The sequence below is a fragment of the Nerophis lumbriciformis genome, linkage group LG15 (genome assembly GCF_033978685.3).
Source record: "Nerophis lumbriciformis linkage group LG15, RoL_Nlum_v2.1, whole genome shotgun sequence".
NCBI lineage: Eukaryota > Metazoa > Chordata > Actinopteri > Syngnathiformes > Syngnathidae > Nerophis > Nerophis lumbriciformis.
The window spans coordinates 18685398-18705520 of NC_084562.2; the positions used below are offsets into that span (position 1 = coordinate 18685398).

The window sequence follows — 20123 nt, forward strand, 5'->3', positions numbered from 1 at the left end:
CAAGAATGTGTGGATATCCTGTGACACTCAAAGCAGATGCATTTCCAACTGGACTGGACAGATCAGCTTTCAGGAAAAGAGAGCAGATGAGGGTATGTCTACAGAATATATTAATTGATGAAAACTGGGCTGTCTGCACTCTCAAAGTGCATGTTGTTGCCAAATGTATTTCATATGCTGTAAACCTAGTTCATAGTTGTTAGTTTCCTTTAATGCCAAACAAACACATACCAATCGTATGTTAGAAGGCGAACGCCGAATTTGTCCTTGCTTTCTCCCGTGTCGCTGGCTGTCGTGTTGTTTTCGTCGGTTTCGCTTGCATACGGTTCAAACCGATATGGCTCAATAGCTTCAGTTTCTTCTTCAATTTCGTTTTCGCTACCTGCCTCCACACTACAACCATCCGTTTCAATACATGCGTAATCTGTTGAGTCGCTTAAGCCGCTGAAATCCGAGTCTGAATCCGAGCTAATGTCGCTATAGCTTGCTGTTCTAACCGCCATGTTTGTTTGTATTGGCATCACTGTGTGACGTCACAGGAAAATGGACGGGTGTATATAACGATGGTTAAAATCAGGCACTTTGAAGCTTTTTTTAGGGATATTACGTGATGAGTAAAATTTTGAAAACAACTTCGAAAAATAAAATAAGCCACTGGGAACTGATTTTTAATGGTTTTAACCCTTCTGAAATTGTGATAATGTTCCCCTTTAAACATATGGCCGTAAATCTGTCACAATGAGAGCGTTCTATGCGATGTTAAATTAGCAATTTATTCTTATGGACTTTTGAATGGACGTTGCCATGGCGCTGCTAAACAGATCTATTACAAAGGTAATGTTGACTCACCGACCGTTGAGCAGAAGTGCCGCGGAAACAAAGTATACTTTTTATCCATAATGTCATTCAGTCCTTCAAAGTGGAACAAGCAAACGACGACGAGAACCACGTTGATAACCGGCTACAGACAAGACGGTCGCCGTAATGTGCCCCCCAACGAACAACCACAAGGAGTGTTTATGAGTAGTATCCACACCATTAGACCTGATTATAACTACATTCTCATTAGATGCAGTGCAGTTCTACACAGCTGCAGACTCTATGCATTTAACGAACAAATTGATCAGACTCTACTCGTGTTTTTGGATTGTCACATACCCCATTGGTTTAAATTCACATGCTGATGACAGAATGAGATTTGCCTTCCTCCTACTTATTGTTTTTTATAGCAACAGTGGTGTTAAACGCTACACTCGGCTACTGTAACTGGGGCGTGCCTGCTACCCTACGGACAGAGAGTGACGAGTTATTAACTGTCTCTCACTTGACCACTGTGCTTGCTGTCTATCAAGTCCAGTGGAGCGCTTCCACCAGAGTCCACCAGAAGGGGAGAGGAAGGCAATTTATGTCTGTCAAAGAGCTGGCCTCCACCTGAGGGACAGGATGCAGTGAGAATGCAAACACATGGGCTGCATGCTGAACACCTCAGTGGGCTGCTGGGACCTGCACTCATGGTGGGAGTGAAATACCAATGCGGTCTTTTTGAATAAAATGAGACTGTGAGCATCCAAAAAGCATTCAGAGTTGTCGCCAACCCAAAATCCTGTTAGAACATATCTTAAATTGAAATAATACAAAAGTGGATAGATAATCATATTTTACAAATACAACTGTGCAGTAAAATTATCATCATATATTATAGCAGGATTTGAACTTTAACTTTTTAAAGGCCTACTGAAACCCACTACTACCGACCACGCAGTCTGATAGTTTATATATCAATGATGAAATCTTAACATTGCAACACATGCCAATAAGGCCGGGTTAGCTTACTAAAGTGCAATTTAAAATTTTGCGCGAAATATCCTGCTAAAAACGTCTCGGTATGATGACGCAAGCGTGTGATGTCACGGATTGTAGAGGACATTTTGGGACAGCATGGTGGCCAGCTATTAAGTCGTCTGTTTTCATCGCAAAATTCCACAGTATTCTGGACATCTGTGTTGGTGAATCTTTTGCAATTTGTTCAATGAACAATGGAGACAGCAAAGAAGTAAGCTGTAGGTGGGAAGCGGTGTATTGCGGCAGGTGCTGTGCCGGATAACGCACCCCCGCCGTAGAATGCACCCCCTGACTGTTGTGCCGGATAACACAGCCGGTGTTTCATTGTTTACATTCCCGAAAGATGACAGTCAAGCTTTACCATTGGCCTGTGGAGAACTGGGACAACAGAGACTCTTACCAGGAGGACTTTGAGTTGGATACGCAGACACGGTACCGTGAGTACGCATGCAGCTGCGGCTTCCAAACATTTGATCGCTTGCCCGTACGTGCGTGCCGCTATGTGCATGTCACGTACGTACCTTTGGGGACTTTGGGGAAATATATGTGCTGTATGAACTTTGGGGAGGTGAACGGTACTTTGGGCTGTGGGATTGAGTGTGTTGTGCAGGTGTTTGAGTTGTATTGGCGGGTTATATGGACGGGAGGGGGGAGGTGTTTGTTATGCGGGATTAATTTGTGGCATATTAAATATAAGCCTGGTTGTGTTGTGGCTAATAGAGTATATATAGTATGTCTTGTGTTTATTTACTGTTTTAGTCATTCCCAGCTGAATATCAGGTCCCACCCGCTTCTCACAGCATATTCCCTATCTGAATCGCTCCCACTGCCCTCTAGTCCTTCACTCTCACTTTCCTCATCCACAAATCTTTCATCCTCGCTCAAATTAATGGGGAAATCGTCGCTTTCTCCGTCCGAATCGCTCTCGCTGCTGGTGGCCATGATTGTAAACAATGTGCAGATGTGAGGAGCTCCACAACCTGTGACGTCACGTGCATATCGTCTGCTACTTCCGGTACAGGCAAGGCTTTTTTATCAGCGACCAAAAGTTGCGAACTTTATCGTCGATGTTCTCTACTAAATCCTTTCAGCAAAAATATGGCAATATCGCGAAATGATCAAGTATGACACATAGAATGGACCTGCTATCTCCGTTTAAATACGAAAATCGCATTTCAGTAGGCCTTTAAAGTGTTGCTTTAAAGGAGGGTTCATATTTAAGGGCACCAAGGCAAGTTAGAAGGGCGCCAATTTTTGTCATTTCATGATGCCTTTATCTCTATTTTTACATTTTGATAGAGGGAGGTATTTTATTTTATTTATTTTTTATTTTTTTTTTTGAAGTTATGTACATTTATATGTACATGTAGATGCTGTATCGGGAAAGAGTTTGAGCAGAAATATGTCATATAGGAATTAACTATACACAATAACACATTAACAAAATGCTCTGTGACATTTTTTTTTTAAGTAATACCTTTGGGACATGAAAAAACACAAGTCCATCCATCCATTTTCGGAAGGCGGTGTACACCCTGGACAAGTCACCACCTCATCGCAGGGCCAACACAGATAGACAGACAACATTCACACTCACATTCACACACTAGGGCCAATTTTAGTGTTGCCAATCAACCTATCCCCAGGTGCATGTTTTTGGAGGTGGGAGGAAGCCGGAGTACCCGGAGGAAACCCACGTAATGTATAAAAACCTTGTCTTTACTTTTTGATATTAAAACAAAACACAAATCAGTTTGGCTAATGAAGATGAAGTCTAATAGACAAGCTTTGTTCTTCTCTTGGTTCAGTACAACAGATTGGCCAACAAAAATAAAGAGTGACACCTCTCACATCGAATACACAATCTTCACAGCCTTCAATCAGTTTGATGCGATAACAAAACATTTGAGCTAGTATTGATGTTATTTGAACACTGATACAGTTTGCAGTTAAATAAAAAACGAGTGAACATCCCAGTCAACAAAGTAAAGACTTTATACACAAGTTGTGACAACGTTCAAGACACATCAAATAGTTTACTCCTTCGCTGTATACGTTTCGTGCGGGGACAAGTGCGTCTGTCTCCAATATTGTCCACACCTGTCGGCATCTAAACACAGCAGTGCGCTCTTAAACGCACGGCGGGAAGTGAGGGAAAATGACGTTAAACCAAGCGCTTGGCTCCGTTTACTCCGAGGGGAAATCTCCGGAGCAAAGTCTGTGTCCTTAGTCCGCCATGATTATGAAGCCAAGCGACGCTAGTGCGCATGCGCCTGACTTCGTGTTGCCTAAAATGCATGAATAAATGACGTTTTTTTGGTAATTAAAAAATTAGACGGTATTACTAACCGTCTGGAATTGTATCGCGAATTATCATTATACCGTTTACTGTTACATCCCTAGTCCATTAACAAGTAAAAATTCAAGGGCGGTCACGGCGTGTTCTTGCCGCAAATGCTGGTAAATTTTTTAGGGAATTATGGCAAATGATGAGGGTGGTCGCAGCTTTTGCCGCAGTTGCCGTGGTTAAATTAGAGCTCTAATATAGGCAAGTACAATATAAGCATTACCTATCACTAGGGGTGTAACGGTACACAAAAATTTCGGTTCGGTACGTACCTTGGTTTAGAGGTCACGATTCGGTTCATTTTCGGAACAGTAAGAAAACAACAAAATATAAATTTTTTGGTTATTTATTTACCAAATTTGTAAACAATGGCTTTATCCTTTTAACATTGGGAACACTATAATAATTCTGCCCACATTAAACTGCCTCGAGTTGTTGCTCAGATGAAATAAAATGACAAAACTTTTCTTCTACATATAAAAAGTGCAACATTAAACAGTTTCAAGTCAACACATCATGCTTAATTTATTACAACATTTGGGAAGCCTGTAGTTGATTTTTATCATGTAAATGTTATATTTTTATCATCATGTGATAGCAGGGACCCTGCCATTCAAAACTAGGCTGCTCCATTACTAATGATTAATGTAACTATAGCTGAAAAAATAGTACAATAGCAATAGGAGAGACTATTCATCCCTGAACACCATGGAGTTCATGTAGGCTTTATGATGCAGTTACATTATTATATCAACTATCAGAGACAGAAACTCTTCATTTAACATAATGTCCTTTTTTGCTTCTTCAACACAGCTCGGACAGTAATGCCTTTGTATAAGTTTAGATTGGGGTATGTTGGTTCTTAATGGGGAAAGACATTAATGTCTCTTGTTTTCATGTAAGTATTTAAGCTACCAAGCTGACGCCAGTCAGTCCGTGAGTTTATCAAAGTGAAGCTCACAATAGTTCTCAATTATGGTATCATTCTTAATGATAACCACGGTTATCCTCATTACCGTTTATCGTTACATTCCTAATTGTGCAGTGAGTGGTATGCAGAAATATTAAAATACTTTCCATGAATTGGAAAACAAAGCCTTATTTCAATGAAATGACCCCAATATAGCTATAAAACCGATATTTATTTCATAGTGGAACCTTCAACCATACTGATATTGCAAAGTTAATGTTCCAGAAAAACCTCCAGGTTACCTTTGCTGAATAACAGTCAAATATTATTTTATATTCATCACAACTCGCTTCTGAGAGCGTGGAATCACATCAAGGTTGAAACCCTCACAAAATACATCGACACAATGCCAGAGAGATGCGCTGCTGTGATTAATACCAAAGGGGGCCACACTAAATATTAGAGTAAAATGTAAAAAAAACAAAAAACTGGACTGATAAATTTGTAGAGAAAAATATTCTCAGTACCTTTGTCTTTCACAGTGGCAAAAAAGTGAAAGTCAAGTGTTCCAATGTTTTGGCACACCACTGTACATAGCTGATTTCTGACTTCACTGCCAAGGATTGACGTCTGAGATTTAGCGTGAATGTAATTTTGTTTTAGGTCGTCGATAAGATGGACAAAAAGGCCAATTGGAAGAAATAACCTCCGACTGGGCAGAAATTATGATGGGCATTTTTCCACTACGTTCTATCATTCTAGCGCTCCGTCTATAAATTGATTGCGAGGACTAAATCGAGAAATCAGTAGATTATATGATAATGGGCGAAATGGTTAGCTGCAGCCATTGTCTTGTTATCCCTACCACTTTGTAATTCTTCCCCATTATTGATGAGTTAAAAATGGAAATGTGACAGTGAATCCTTTACTCAGATTTAACATCCTTAATGACTGCAGCCGTACTAGCGGTTTCCCCAATAGCTGACTTGGAGCAAAGATGTAAAATGCTCAGCATCTGCATTGTAGCGCTGAACATTCTGGACCCCCTGTAGGACTACAGGATTGTCTTTGAAAATGTTCTATTACTGACTGCTTTACACTTTAAAGCAGTGGTCCCCAACCACCGGTCCGGGGACCGGTACCGGTACCGGTCGGTGACGCAATTGCTACCGGTCCGCACAGAAACATTATTTAATTTATAAACTACCGCATTTTCTCCGACTTAACTTTCGCCTGTCCCAGTAAACACACCAATAAGCTTGTTAATAGATGTATATTACAACTACTTTGTTACAGTACATGGGTCAATGCACATTAATGGACATATAAAATGTTAATGTGCCAGATTGTAATTTCCATCTGCAGTGCCCTGCAGGGTCCTTGTATATAGCAGGGGTTCTTATCCTCTTTGACCTTGGGACCCAACTTTTCCTTAACAGAGGAGCCCGGGGACCACTCCAATATTAACACTGAATTAGTAATCGTATTCTTGATTTTGATCCTATTCAATAATTATATCTAACCTACCTACAGTTTATTATCTTGTCAAATGATATAAAAGCATGCGTTCATCACAAAGATGATATTATTAATTTAACAAACAAACCTTCAGCTTAGGTCAGGCTGATTTGAAAAAGAAGTACTAACCAAATAAACAATACATTTTCATACAATATGTTGTGCTAAAATAAATAAACTAAATTAATACCGTATTTTTCGGACTATAAGTCGCAGTTTTTTTTCATAGTTTTCGACTTATATATGTTTTTTTCCTTTTTTATTATGCATTTTCGGCAGGTGCGACTTATACTCCGGTGCGACTTATACTCCAAAAAATACGGTAATATGTTTCTTAACTAAACTGTCAGTAAAATTAAAGTGCAAATGAAAATACAGCTTCACCACTTTAGTCATAATTTTTGCGCTTAAGAAATGTCTCTATGACATCAGCGCGAGACTTCTTCTGTTTGTTTTATATTGTCATTACTGCCACAAGTGGTAGAAAAGTGTATTGCACCTGAGTACCGCTGCTGCCTATACGGACTACAGCTGAAAAACACATATATTACATTCTAGGGGGGCGCTCACGGCCCAACACTGGGCCGTGGTTAAAGGGGAACATTATCACAATTTCAGAATTGTTAAAACCATTAAAAATCAGTTCCCAGTGGCTTATTATATTTTTCGAAGTTTTTTTCAAAATTTTACCTATCACGCAATATCCCTAAAAAAAGCTTTATGTGAAATATGTGAGCGTCCCACGTCGACATCCCAGCGAGAGTGGAAATATTACAGTAAGTGTTTTTTTTAGTATTGTTTGTTATAGTTACTTTGTATGTTTAGATGCTCGTGTCACAATAAAGCTGCATCCTGGTAGCAACCGGCTTCTAAACCTTTTTGCTCATCCTCTTTGTGTTCGGGCTCAAAAATATAAGGTTCTGGCTCATAATTTTCCCCAAATTAATCGTTGTTGGCTCTCACTAAGTCTGCTTGATTCGCATTGTTGTTGATGGGGAAGGGATCTTTGGTTCCTAGTGACAGGCTTCCGAATTATCTCTCAAAATGGCTCGGGAATCTCCGTGAGATTGATACTATGTTGATCATATCTATTTGTTCGCAAACTTTGGAAGTCTTTTGGTGTCATAAATCAGACATACAGTCGTGGTAAAAAGTTTACATACACTTGTAAAAGGGGAACATTATCACAATTTCAGAAGGGTTAAAACCATTAAAAATCAGTTCCCAGTGGCTTATTTTATTTTTCGAAGTTTTTTTCAAAATTTTACCCATCACGCAATATCCTTTTCCTGTGACGTCACACAGTGATGCCAATACAAACAAACATGGCGGATAGATTAGCAAGGTATAGCGACATTAGCTCGGATTCAGACTCGGATTTCAGCGGCTTAAGCGATTTTACAGATTACGCATGTATTGAAACGGATGGTTGTAGTGTGGAGGCAGGTAGCGAAAACGAAATTGAAGAAGAAACTGAAGCTATTGAGCCATATCGGTTTGAACCGTATGCTAGCGAAACCGACAAAAACGACACGACAGCCAGCGACACGGGAGAAAGCGAGGATGAATTCGGCGATCGCCTTCTAACCAACGATTGCTATGTGTTTGTTTGACATTAAAGGAAACTAACAACTATGAACTAGGTTTACAGCATATGAAATACATTTGGCAACAACATGCACTTTGAGAGTGCAGACAGCCCAGTTTTCATCAATTAATATATTCTGGAGACATACCCTCATGTCAGCAGGCCAGGGAAGCTAGGGTCGATATTCTTCTCTTGATCATCTTCGGGACGGTGTGAGCCAAGACATCCAGGGGGTTTAGCTCGCTCGTCTGCGAGAACAAACTGCCGCCATCGCTTGCCGTGCTAGCGAGGTCCTTTGTCCCTGAATTGCTCACACACTCCGGCAGATTCAATGGGGGTCTGGCGGCAGATTTCTTTGACTTTATCGTTGGAAATGCATCTGCTTTGAGTGTCGCAGGATATCCACACATTCTTGCCATCTCTGTCGTAGCATAGCTTTCGTCGGTAAAGTGTGCGGAACAAACGTCCAATTTCTTGCCACTTTCGCATCTTTGGGCCACTGGTGCAACTTGAATCCGTCCCTGTTCGTGTTGTTACACCCTCCGACAACACACCGACGAGGCATGATGTCTCCAAGGTACGGAAAACAGTCGAAAAAAAACGGAAAATAACAGAGCTGATTTGACTCAGTGTTTGAGAAAATGGCGGATTGCTTCCCGATGCGACGTCACATTGTGACGTCATCGCTCCGAGAGCGAATATTAGAAAGGCGTTTATTTCGCCAAAATTCACCCATTTAGAGTTCGGAAATCGGTTAAAAAAATATATGGTCTTTTTTCTGCAACATCAAGGTATATATTGACGCTTACATTGGTCTGGTGATAATGTTCCCCTTTAAGAAACACTGGTATACAGTATATGCCATCAACATTCGGGGGACCATCTCTTCCCAAATAAACACGCCTAGGGCTCCCATAACTTCAGCGTCATAGTGAGTTGATTTTTCATGCTCATTTTTTTGCTGTTTTTATCTGTCACACGTGGATAGCCGGTCCGTGAAAATAACGCATACATTAAACCGGTCCTGGTGGAAAAAAGATTCTTTAAAGAACTAGAAGTATAAAAGAAACCGACTCTTCAGCGTTTCATCAAGCAGCTATAACTTCAGGACAATAAAGCCTTTTTTCTGAGACTAATATAATGGGCTTTGTGGTCTGGTACACAAGGTCAGGGATAACAGTCGAATACTGATGTGTACTGCGAAAGTGTAGCAATATCTTTCTGACAGATACACGTGTCCTTCAAAGGTCTTTCTTTGCACGACTATGAAAGCTCTCGAGGACCCGGCATAAAAAAACAACAAAAAAAACACCTATACGTTGGAAAACAGTTGAATGGTCGGCCTTTTTATTTTTCAGAGACACACACACACACCTTATTCCATTCCTCTCTCAGGGCCAACCATGCGCCATCGTTCTTCAATGTCAGCTCATCGATTGATCCGCTGCTTAAGCTCTTACCGTGAGTCGGCATTGGTCAGATACAAAGCCACACAGGGCAATTAATCACTGGACCCAAAACACTTAGTCTGACAGCCAGAGAGGGATGGGAGGAGGGGACGGAGAGAGTGCAAGAGGAGATGAAGCAAGGAGAGAAGAAAAGTGGAACGGAGAAAGAGAGACACTGAGAACCGTACACTGTAGGTTTACAGACAGGAGGAAGTCACGCGGAAAAAAAGTTGACGCTCTCAGGCCTCCGGCTACCGCGCTATGTCTTCGACTCATGAATGATAGCTTCACCCGCACGCTCACCTCCCGAGCTCTGCAGAGGAACAGTAGCCCCAAAAATGTACCGGTAGAAAGAATTATGAGCAGTCGGCACCTTTTGAGGTTGGAATTCGGGCAGCATGACACAGGTGGCGCCGACCCAGAGTGGGCACAGAAGTTTGTTGACGATGCCGTGCACATGGTGGAGTGGGAGTGTGTGGAGGATGATGTCGTTTTTGGACCACGCCCACTCAGAGACCAGACACTGGACCTAAAAAAAAAAGGACAGAGAGGTAGAACATTGATTAGGGATGGGGAATATATACAGTGCAGCCTCCTGCAATAGCGATATAAAATATAAATAATAATAGAAACATTTCAAATTTCCTAATTTGCAGTAATATATTGTAATGTTTTGTCAAAACTACCGTATTTTCCGGACTATAAGGCACACTTAAAATCCTTTTTTTCCCTCAAAACTCGACAGTTTAACCCGGTCCGCCTAATGTATGGAATAATTTTGGTTGAGCTTACCCACCTCGAAGCTATTTTATTTGGTACATGGTGTAATGATAAGTGTGACCAGTAGATGGCCGTCAAACATAAGAGATACTGTAAGTGTAGGCTGCACTATGATGGCAATATGACTCAAGTAAAAAACAGCAACATTTTCAGTGTTCCATTGAAAATATAGAACATTACACACGTCGCTCAAAAATCTATCAAAATGTTTTAGTACGACTTTGGTAAGCTATGAAGCCGCACCGCTTGAAGGATTGTCGGCGCATTAAACATACGAGTATTATTATGGTGTATGTATAAGGTAAGACATATTATCTTGCGTTTTGCTTCGCAATATTATGCAAAAGCAACGTTTCTTACCTTCGGGTACCTGCTGATCTGTATTTGGGATCTGCATAAATCCTGAAAAACTGTCCGCCTCCGCCTTTGTAGTCCGTGTCGACACCGTAGTCGATAAGCTTCTTCTTTTTCTCTATCTTCTTGTTATGGGACATTCATCATCAACTGTTGCCATTTGTAATATAAAGTAGTGTAAAGTTACTTATATCTGTCAGTAAACTCGCCATGAAAGCGCTAAAACATACCGGTATAGTGAGTTTACATTATTTACCCAAGGAACTTTAGTTATTAGAGTTCCGGTCGGACATTTTTTCACAGGACACATTTCCGGTGTTGTTGTTTCCGGATGAGAAGATGCTGCTGCGTTATCGATTTAAGTAAAGTCTGAATGTCATTAAAACAGTTAGCTCCATCTTTTGACACTTCTTCCACTCCCGTCCTTGCACGCTACACCGCTACAACAAAGATGACGGGGAGAAGACGCTGTCAAAGGTGAGCCACATAAATAAGACCGCCCACAAAATGGCGCATCATGAAGCGACTGTCAGAAAGCGGCTTGAAGATGATCTATAAAACATAATCTATGCAACATTTTGACCAATGAACCACCATTACATGTTATGTAGACCACAAGGAAGTGTTTTACATTTAAAAAAAAATAAAAATAATAAGCCTCCCTGTAATCCGGTGCGCTTAATATATGAAAAAAGATCGAAAATAGATCGATCATCGGCAGTACGCCTTATTATCCGGTGCGCCCTATGGTCCCGAAAATACAGTATTATTAATCTATTTGCAAATGTTTTGGTAATGTCTGGTTACTTTCCGTTGTAACGCGTTTCTATCTATGTAAAACGCACTCATTCTTCTGTTGTTTCAATACTTACATTAGTTTTGGGCGACACTGGTGAAGTGAAGTGAAGTACATTTATATAGCGCTTTCCTCTAGAGACTCAAAGCGTTTCACATAGTGAAACCCATTATCTACATCTTTTAGCTATATTTAAACCAGTGTGGGTGGCACTGGGAGCAGGTGGGTAAAGAGTCTTGCCCAAGGACACAACGGCAGTGACTCGGATGTCGGAAGCGAGGATCGAACCTGAAACCCTCAATTTGCTGACATGGCCGCTTTACCAACTGAGCCACGCCGCCCCAAATTTGAGTAGCGATCCAACACCGAGTAGTCACAGGAGCTGTATTGGTTATACAAATTGATACTTAGAATTTGTAAGATCATAGAATGATTTCATTTTTGATCACAATTGCAATCAGAAAAAAACACAGAATGGCGATGCAACAATATCAATTAAATATTTAAATGAATTCATATTATTGGCTTTGATATAAGTCAGCTGTTTTTTCCCTTGAAACCATCCTATGTCCAGGGATTTATTTCCTTAGTTTGTAAAGAAAAATAAAAAACGACAAATACTTTTTTGATAGTAAAAAATATTGAGCTAATCCGTGTAGTATCGACTATATACTGATATGCTTGGTATCGTTATTGTCAACATTTGTATCGGTCTGTCCACATTGGTCCAACAGGACAATGACCCCAAACACATGTCAAAAGTGGTAAAGGAATGGTTATATCAGGCTAGAATTAAGGTTTTAGAATGGCCTTCTCAAATTACTGACTTAAACGTGTGGACAATGCTGTAGAAACAAGTCCATGTCAGAAAACCAACAAATTTAGCTGAACTGCACTAATTTTGTCAAGAGGAGGAGTGGTCAAAAATTCAACCAGAAGCTTGCCAGAAGTTTGCGCCTTATTGCAGTGAAACTTGCAAAGGGACATGTAACCAAATATTAACATTGCTGTATGTATACTTTTGACCCAGCATTTGGTCACATTTTCAGTAGACCCATAATAAATTCATAAAAGAACCAAACCTCATGAATGTTTTTTGTGACCTACAAGTATGTGATCTAATCACTCTATCACAAAAAATAAGAGTTGTAGAAATTATTGGAAACTCAAGACAGCCATGACATTATGTTCTTTACAAGTGTATGTAAACTTTTGACCACGACTGTATATGATATTTTGTAGTTTTAATTAATGCACACGTGTTTAAAGGAAGAAAAACAGAATGAAAGTTACAACACACAAAAACTCTGTTTATTTCAATATTTTCCTAGAATATGCATTGACGCTATAAGATGTTGTTTATCCACTTACTCAATTATCGAACAAACTGTACATTACTAAAATAGTCGATGGATGCAGCCCTAATCACATTAACCTTATTGGTATCATTCAAAACAACGGCAGTCACTTTTAAAATGTGTTGTTCATCCTTCATGTTTTGAATATTTGCTGCAGTAATTAACCTGATTGCAATGAGTCTGAAAGTATCTCAGCATGATGATCATACTCGGGAATATAGAAATAATATCCCCTGTGGTTGATATAATTAGGTCAGTGTTGTTCATGTTATGTTAAATGATTATTTTGTCTTCTCAGAGCATTGGGAATACAAATGAACATTTTAATGTGTGTATCCTGACTGGTACACCGTTAACACATTAAGGGTGGAATGGTTCACAAAATCCACGGTTCGGATCTTACCGCGGTTTTGTGACACGGTTTTCGGTTGGGTTCGGTTTGGTCTTGTTGCGTCTGACCAGTCTTCCTCTCAGGGAATAAAAGTCACTGGTCAATCCCAAGTTCTTTCAGGTGACATATATGTCGGGTAAGAAGGACCATCAAGACAGAATAGGAATATCATAAAATTTATATAAAGCTTTAGGAGACCACCCTTACAATTCGGTAATACCAGCATCCAGAAGCGGTCTGAAAGCCAAACGGAAAGAGACAACTTATTGAATGCGAAAACAGCCCCCACCCTGTCCAGAAAGGAATACAGCCTCTTTGTTCTAATACTGACAAGGTAAAAAGGGAGTACCGGTATGTCATACTCCCACATTCCAACGCCTTCAAGGTAAAGCACAGAGTTTACTTGCGGACATAAGATACAAGCATAAAGAGTACACATGGGAAAATATTAGCTGATTTAAACATGACTATGAATAAATAAATAAATAACTCTTAAAAATATATGCATTCTCCACAGTCTACATCAGAGCTGGCCACATTGAGAGAATGTGTGTATAAATGATATATACACATTTAGCTGTAAAAATCTGCTGTACAGTATGTGTGTTTGGGTCCCTTTTTTTCAGGAACACTAATACCAAAAGTCACAATGTCTAAAAACGTTATGACAGACCACCTCAAAAAAACAGAATGGAATTTTACAGTTTTTTTACTGAATGGGACACCCAAAATGTACATTAAAATAAAGAAAGTGGGATTTACAATATTACCTATGAACAATAAAACACTGAATATTAACAATATATGAACATCGGCTCCTCTTTTACTTCTCAGGCCAGCTCCTCGATAGACATCTTTTACAATCAAGCAAAACACAACAAAAAAGTAACAAACAGCAAAATATGAATGCAAAGGGAAATAAACACCTACAATATGATATATTATCACTTTTATGCAAAAATGTGTTGTAAAAATTTGCTTCCGCATCTGTTCCTGACACACGCATTGCGGGCTGGTTGCTCTGAAAACAAACCCCGCCCACTCTGCTTTGTTTGTCGTCTGAGCTGCTGTGACGTAGAGTACCGTAATAACGTGTATAACACCCAAAAGCGCAGATTTCAACCATTGAAATACTTTCTATAGTTCCAGACTTACGGTCATTTAAAAACAGCACTGCACATCATAATGGCGGCTACAGTTTTGATGTTAAAGGTCTAAACAAAATGATGTTGAACATCCGGCGGGCCGGATTGAAAATCTTGATGGATCGCATGTGGCCCGCGGGCCGTATTTTGCCCAGGTCTGCTATAACCGATACATTTGGACATTGGCCGTGTCCCAATTCAGGGTCTGCATCCTTTGAAGTGCGCATTTGCGGGGTGCTGGCGTCATCGCGGTGCGCAGAGGCTGTCCCAATTCAAAAAAGTTCCAAGTGTCCTTCGAATGCGGCCAACAAATGTGTCCTTTTCTGCCATTAGCAGAAAGGTTGCATCCGTGTACACTTCGCGTCCTTTCATATCCCGAGATCCTTTGCGCGCTCAACACTGAAAATTATTTTGAACACGGAGACACCATGCGGCCTGAAAGAGCCACCTTAAAATTTAAGTATAGTTTTATTTATTTATTTAAAACAGCTAAAAGCAGACACGTCAAGCAGGGGTGACAGTAGTTGTACACATTCTTGTTTAAATATGAGACCTCTCGACTATCGTAATGTTGAGCGTCCTCTGTGCTCTTTCCTCCTCTCTTTACCCCGAGGGAGAGCCTTATATCCGGCCATTGCAGACAGCTTGGTGCCTGGAGCTTTTTTCAACGTTTGCAAGTAAAGCCTGACATATTTTACTTTTTTAGACTGCAATAACTTGACTTAATTATGTAATTGTAATGTCTGGCCGGACTAATGACGTATTGTAAACGTGTGCATCCACATACCGATATTAGTTATTACTGTTTTTTTTGCGTACATTTGCATGTTATTGGAAAATGTTTACTTCTATTAATGATTATTGTGATCTTGTGTTTAACTTTTCTGTTTTTGTTGCTGTGCAGAATAATCAAGGAAGAGGACTTGGACAACAAATGACCAAAATGAAATGACACAAAACACTTACCGTATTTTTCGGAGCATAAGTCGCTCCGGAGTATAAGTCGCACCGGCCGAAAATGCATAATAAAGAAGGAAAAAAACATATATAAGTCGCACTAGAGCAGTGGTTCTCAACCTTTTTTCAGTGATGTACCCCCTGTGAACATTTTTTTAATTCAAGTACCCCTAAAACATTTTTGGCTGAAAAAAACAGATAAAGAAGTAAAATACAGCTCTATGTCATCAGTTTCTGATTTATTAAATTATAAAACAGTGCAAAAATATTGCTCATTTGTAGTGGTCTTTCTTGAACTATTTGGAAAAAAAGATATAAAAATAACAAAAAACTTGTTGAAAAATAAACAAGTGATTCAATTATAAATAAAGATTTCTACACATAGAGGTAATCATCAACTTAAAGTGCCCTCTTTGGGGATTGTAATGGAGATCCATCTGGATTCATGAACTTAATTCTAAACATTTCTTCGCAAAAAAAAGAAATCTTTAACATCAATATTTATGGAACATGTCCACAAAAAATCTAGCTGTCGACACTGAATATTGCATTGTTGCATTTCTTTTCACAGTTCTTTTTGACAGACATTTTAGTGAGGGTCAAACCATCATGGCATGGGGGAAACTCTGGGTTTATGGTAATGAATGGAATAGCCTACTTGATTTGATGTTCAGTTTATGAACTTACATTCATATTTTGTTGAAGTATTATTCAATAAATATATTTATAAAGGATTTTTGAATTGATGCTATTTTTAGAATATTTTAAAAAAATCTCACGTACCCCTTGGCATACCTTCAAGTACCCCCAGGGGTACGCGTACCCCCATTTGAGAACCACTGCACTAGAGTATAAGTCGCATTTTTGGGGGGAATTTTTTGCCAGTCCCTTACAAGTTTCTCGCTTACTCCAAAATTTCTTTCTGCTGCCCTATTTCCGTTTTAAAGTACCAATGATTGCTGCATATTTCACTACTTCCAGCGTGTAACCTGCAGTATATGATTTCCTTTTCGGTGCCATTTTTTTTCAGCCCTTCTCAGTTTTTATAAGTTACCGCCAATGTTGAAATGATCAATTTTCATAGGTACGGAAGTAGTAGCTACCTGCTACTACGTCCGTACCTATGAAAATCTTTTTTTTCACAATGCACTTCTGCCATGACCCGCCCCCGCCAAATTTTTATTGGTTGACGTGTGTGTGTGACGATTGCTGATATACGCCTAGTCTCTTACGTGAATGAGATATCCATCCATCCATCCATCCATCTTCTTCCGCTTATCCGAGGTCAGGTCGCGGGGGCAGCAGCCTAAGCAGGGAAGCCCAGACTTCCCTCTCCCCAGCCACTTCGTCCAGCTCTTCCTGTGGGAGGCGTTCGGGTGGCATCCTGACCAGATGCCCGAACCACCTCATCTGGCTCCTCTCGATGTGGAGGAGCAGCGGCTTTACTTTGAGCTCCCCCCGGATGGCAGAGCTTCTCACCCTATCTCTAAGGGAGAGCCCCGCCACCCGGCGGAGGAAACTCATTTCGGCCGTTGTACTCGTGATCTTGTCCTTTTGGTCATAACCCAAAGCTCATGACCATAGCTGAGGATAGGAACGTAGATCGACCGGTAAATTGAGAGCTTTGCCTTCCGGCTCAGCTCCTTCTTCACCACAACGGATCGATACAGCGTCCGCATTACTGAAGACGCCGCACCGATCCGCCTGTCGATCTCATGATCCACTCTTCCCTCACTCGTGAACAAGACTCCGAGGTACTTGAACTCCTCCACTTGGGGCAAGATCTCCTCCCCAACCCGGAGATGGCACTCCACCCTTTACCGTGCGAGAACCATGGACTCGGACTTGGAGGTGCTGATTCTCATCCCAGTCGCTTCACACTGGGCTGCGAACCGATCCAGCGAGAGCTGAAGATCCTGGCCAGATGAAGCCATCAAGACCACATCATCTGCAAAAAGCAGAGACCTAATCCTGCAGCCACCAAACCAGATCCCCTCAACGCCTTGACTGCGCCTAGAAATTCTGTCCATAAAAGTTATGAACAGAATCGGTGACAAAGGGCATCCTTGGCGGAGTCCAACCCTCACTGGAAAACGTGTCCGACTTACTTACTTAATGCGGACCAAGCTCTGGCACTGATCATACAGGGAGCGGACTGCCACAATCAGACAGTCCGATACCCCATACTCTCTGAGCACTCCCCACAGGACTTCCCGGGGTACACGGTCGAATGCCTTCTCCAAGTCCACAAAACACATGTAGACTGGTTGGGCAAACTCCCATGCACCCTCAAGGACCCTGCCGAGAGTATAGAGCTGGTCCACAGTTCCACGACCAGGACGAAAACCACACTGTTCCTCCTGAATCCGAGGTTCGACTATCCGGAGTATAGATGAGATAAATAATATTATTTGATATTTTACAGTAATGTGTTAATAATTTCACACATAAGTCATTCCAGAGTATAAGTCGCACCCCCGGCCAAACTATGAAAAAAACTGTGATTTATAATCCGAAAAATACGGTATATTTCAGTTTGGATGATCATTTAAAAACAAATGATTTTTACAACAGATACAAATTAATAAATTCATGTACTGAAACTGTAGTTGTTGTGATTAATTTCCTCTGCCTTCATTGCAAATAATTATATAATAACAAAAATATTATGCTATCCCAATATTTACTATTACTGGCTATAATGCAACCAAATTGACAAGATTAGAACATTACCAGTACATCAATTGTGAATCCCATATAAATAAAGTAAGATCGTGTGGTGTTGCTGTATAGATAGACTGTGAGGTACATGTTCCACTTCAAGCATGAAAATAAATCCATCATTAACTAATAATTAGGAATACCAGCTTTAGAATGCTTGTCAACACGTGACACATCTCCATGACAACCATCTCCCATGAGCGGTCGTCTCTAACCGCAGGAAAAATCAGACGGTGCCGGTAGCTATTAAAATAAATAAGGTAAAAAGGTAAAAATAAGGTAAAGGACCAAGAGAACACAAAATGATTCGACATTCTTCTCTTAAGTTAGCCAATTTTTAACCTTGTGCGACTGAGTAGCATATACGTGACGTAAATGTAAGGGCGGGGACAACTGACGTGACCAGGAAGAGTCCCGTAGGCTAGACCACTGTTTTTCAACCTTTTCAGAGCCAAGGCACATTTTTTTCATTGAAAAAATCCTGAGGCACACCACCAGCAGAAAACATACAAAAATGAAACTCAGCAGTCGATATTGACAATCAAAAGTCGTTCTAACAATTGTTGCAACCATGCATCAATATAGCTCTTGTCTCTAAGTAGGTGTACTGTCACGACCTGTCAAAACACGCCGTCACTTATTTGGAGTTTCTTGGTGTTTTCCTGTGTGTAGTGTTTTTGTTCTTGTCTTGCCCTCCTATTTTGTTGTTGATTGTCATGTCATGTTCGGATGTACTTTGAGGACGCCGTCTGCTCCACACGCTGTAAGTCTTTGCTGTCGTCCAGCATTCTGTTTTTGTTTACTTTGCAGCCAGTTCAGTTTTAGCTTCGTTTTGCATAGCCATCCCTAAGCTTTAATGCCTTTTCTTAGCGGCACTTGCCTTTTGTTTATTTTTGGTTTAAGCGTCAGATACCTTTTTACCTGCACGCTGCCTCCCGCTGTCGTCTGCATATTGTGAACACGACATGTGTTCCCGACATCTACAAAGCAATTAGCTACCTGCTGCCACCTACTGATATGGAAGAGTATTACACGGTTACTCTGCCGAGCTCTAGACAGCACAGACACTGAACAACAACACATTTGCAGATTATAATTCCTGGTTTGCAAAAAATATATTTTAACCCAATTACGTGAAATTACATAATCTCCCACGGCACACCAGACTGTATCTCACGGTACACTAGTGTGCTGCGGCACAGTGGTTGAAAAACGCTAGACTGTCCCAATTCCTTTTGCTCCAGTCGCTGCTGGAGGACCATACTTGCCAACCTTGAGACCTCCGATTTCGGGAGGTGGGGGTGGGGTGCGTGGTCGGGGTGGGGCGGGGGCGTGGTTGGGGGCGGGGCTAGGAGGGGGGGGGGAGTATATTTACAGCTAGAATTCACCATATATATAAGAAATACTTGACTTTCAGTGAATTCTAGCTATATATATATATTTATTTTATTATATATATATATATATATATATATATATATATATATATATATATATATATATATAAATAAAAGAAATACTTGAATTTCAGTGTTCATTTTTTTACACATATACACACACATAACACTCATCTACTCATTGTTGAGTTAAGGGTTGAATTGTCCATCCTTGTTCTATTCTCTGTCACTATTTTTCTAACCATGCTTAACACCCTTCCGCAGGTACCCAGAAAGGTTTCGAGTACCACCAAAAAAACTGAATCTCTGAAGACAGTATAAAAATCTGTGTTAAAGGTGTACAAATACTGTTTGTATAATAAGCATGCTATTTTTTTTTTTTTACAAATGAGGGTTAAGAGTTCAGTACTAAAAAAAAAAAAAAAGAATGTGGCTTAAGTACAGTTTTTTAATTGAGCTGCTGCATTTTTTGGTTGGGTTGTTTATTTATTTTGAGTAACTTTTATACATTTCTAAAAGGGGAATAATGTAATAGAGTGATCTATGTTTGTCTGTTGCCATCTCCTGGTGA

General features: G+C 40.3%; 1 protein-coding gene across 2 annotated transcripts in view; it reads right to left on the bottom strand.

Annotated features, from left to right (window-relative positions):
- Positions 1 to 20123, bottom strand: part of acsf3 (acyl-CoA synthetase family member 3) — a 145876-nt gene that overhangs the window by 112673 nt on the left and 13080 nt on the right. For both annotated transcript variants that reach the window (XM_061974770.1, XM_061974771.1), the window contains exon 3: positions 10027 to 10182. In XM_061974770.1, the coding sequence (XP_061830754.1) occupies positions 10027 to 10182 (156 nt within the window). The remainder of the gene's footprint in view (positions 1 to 10026; positions 10183 to 20123) is intronic.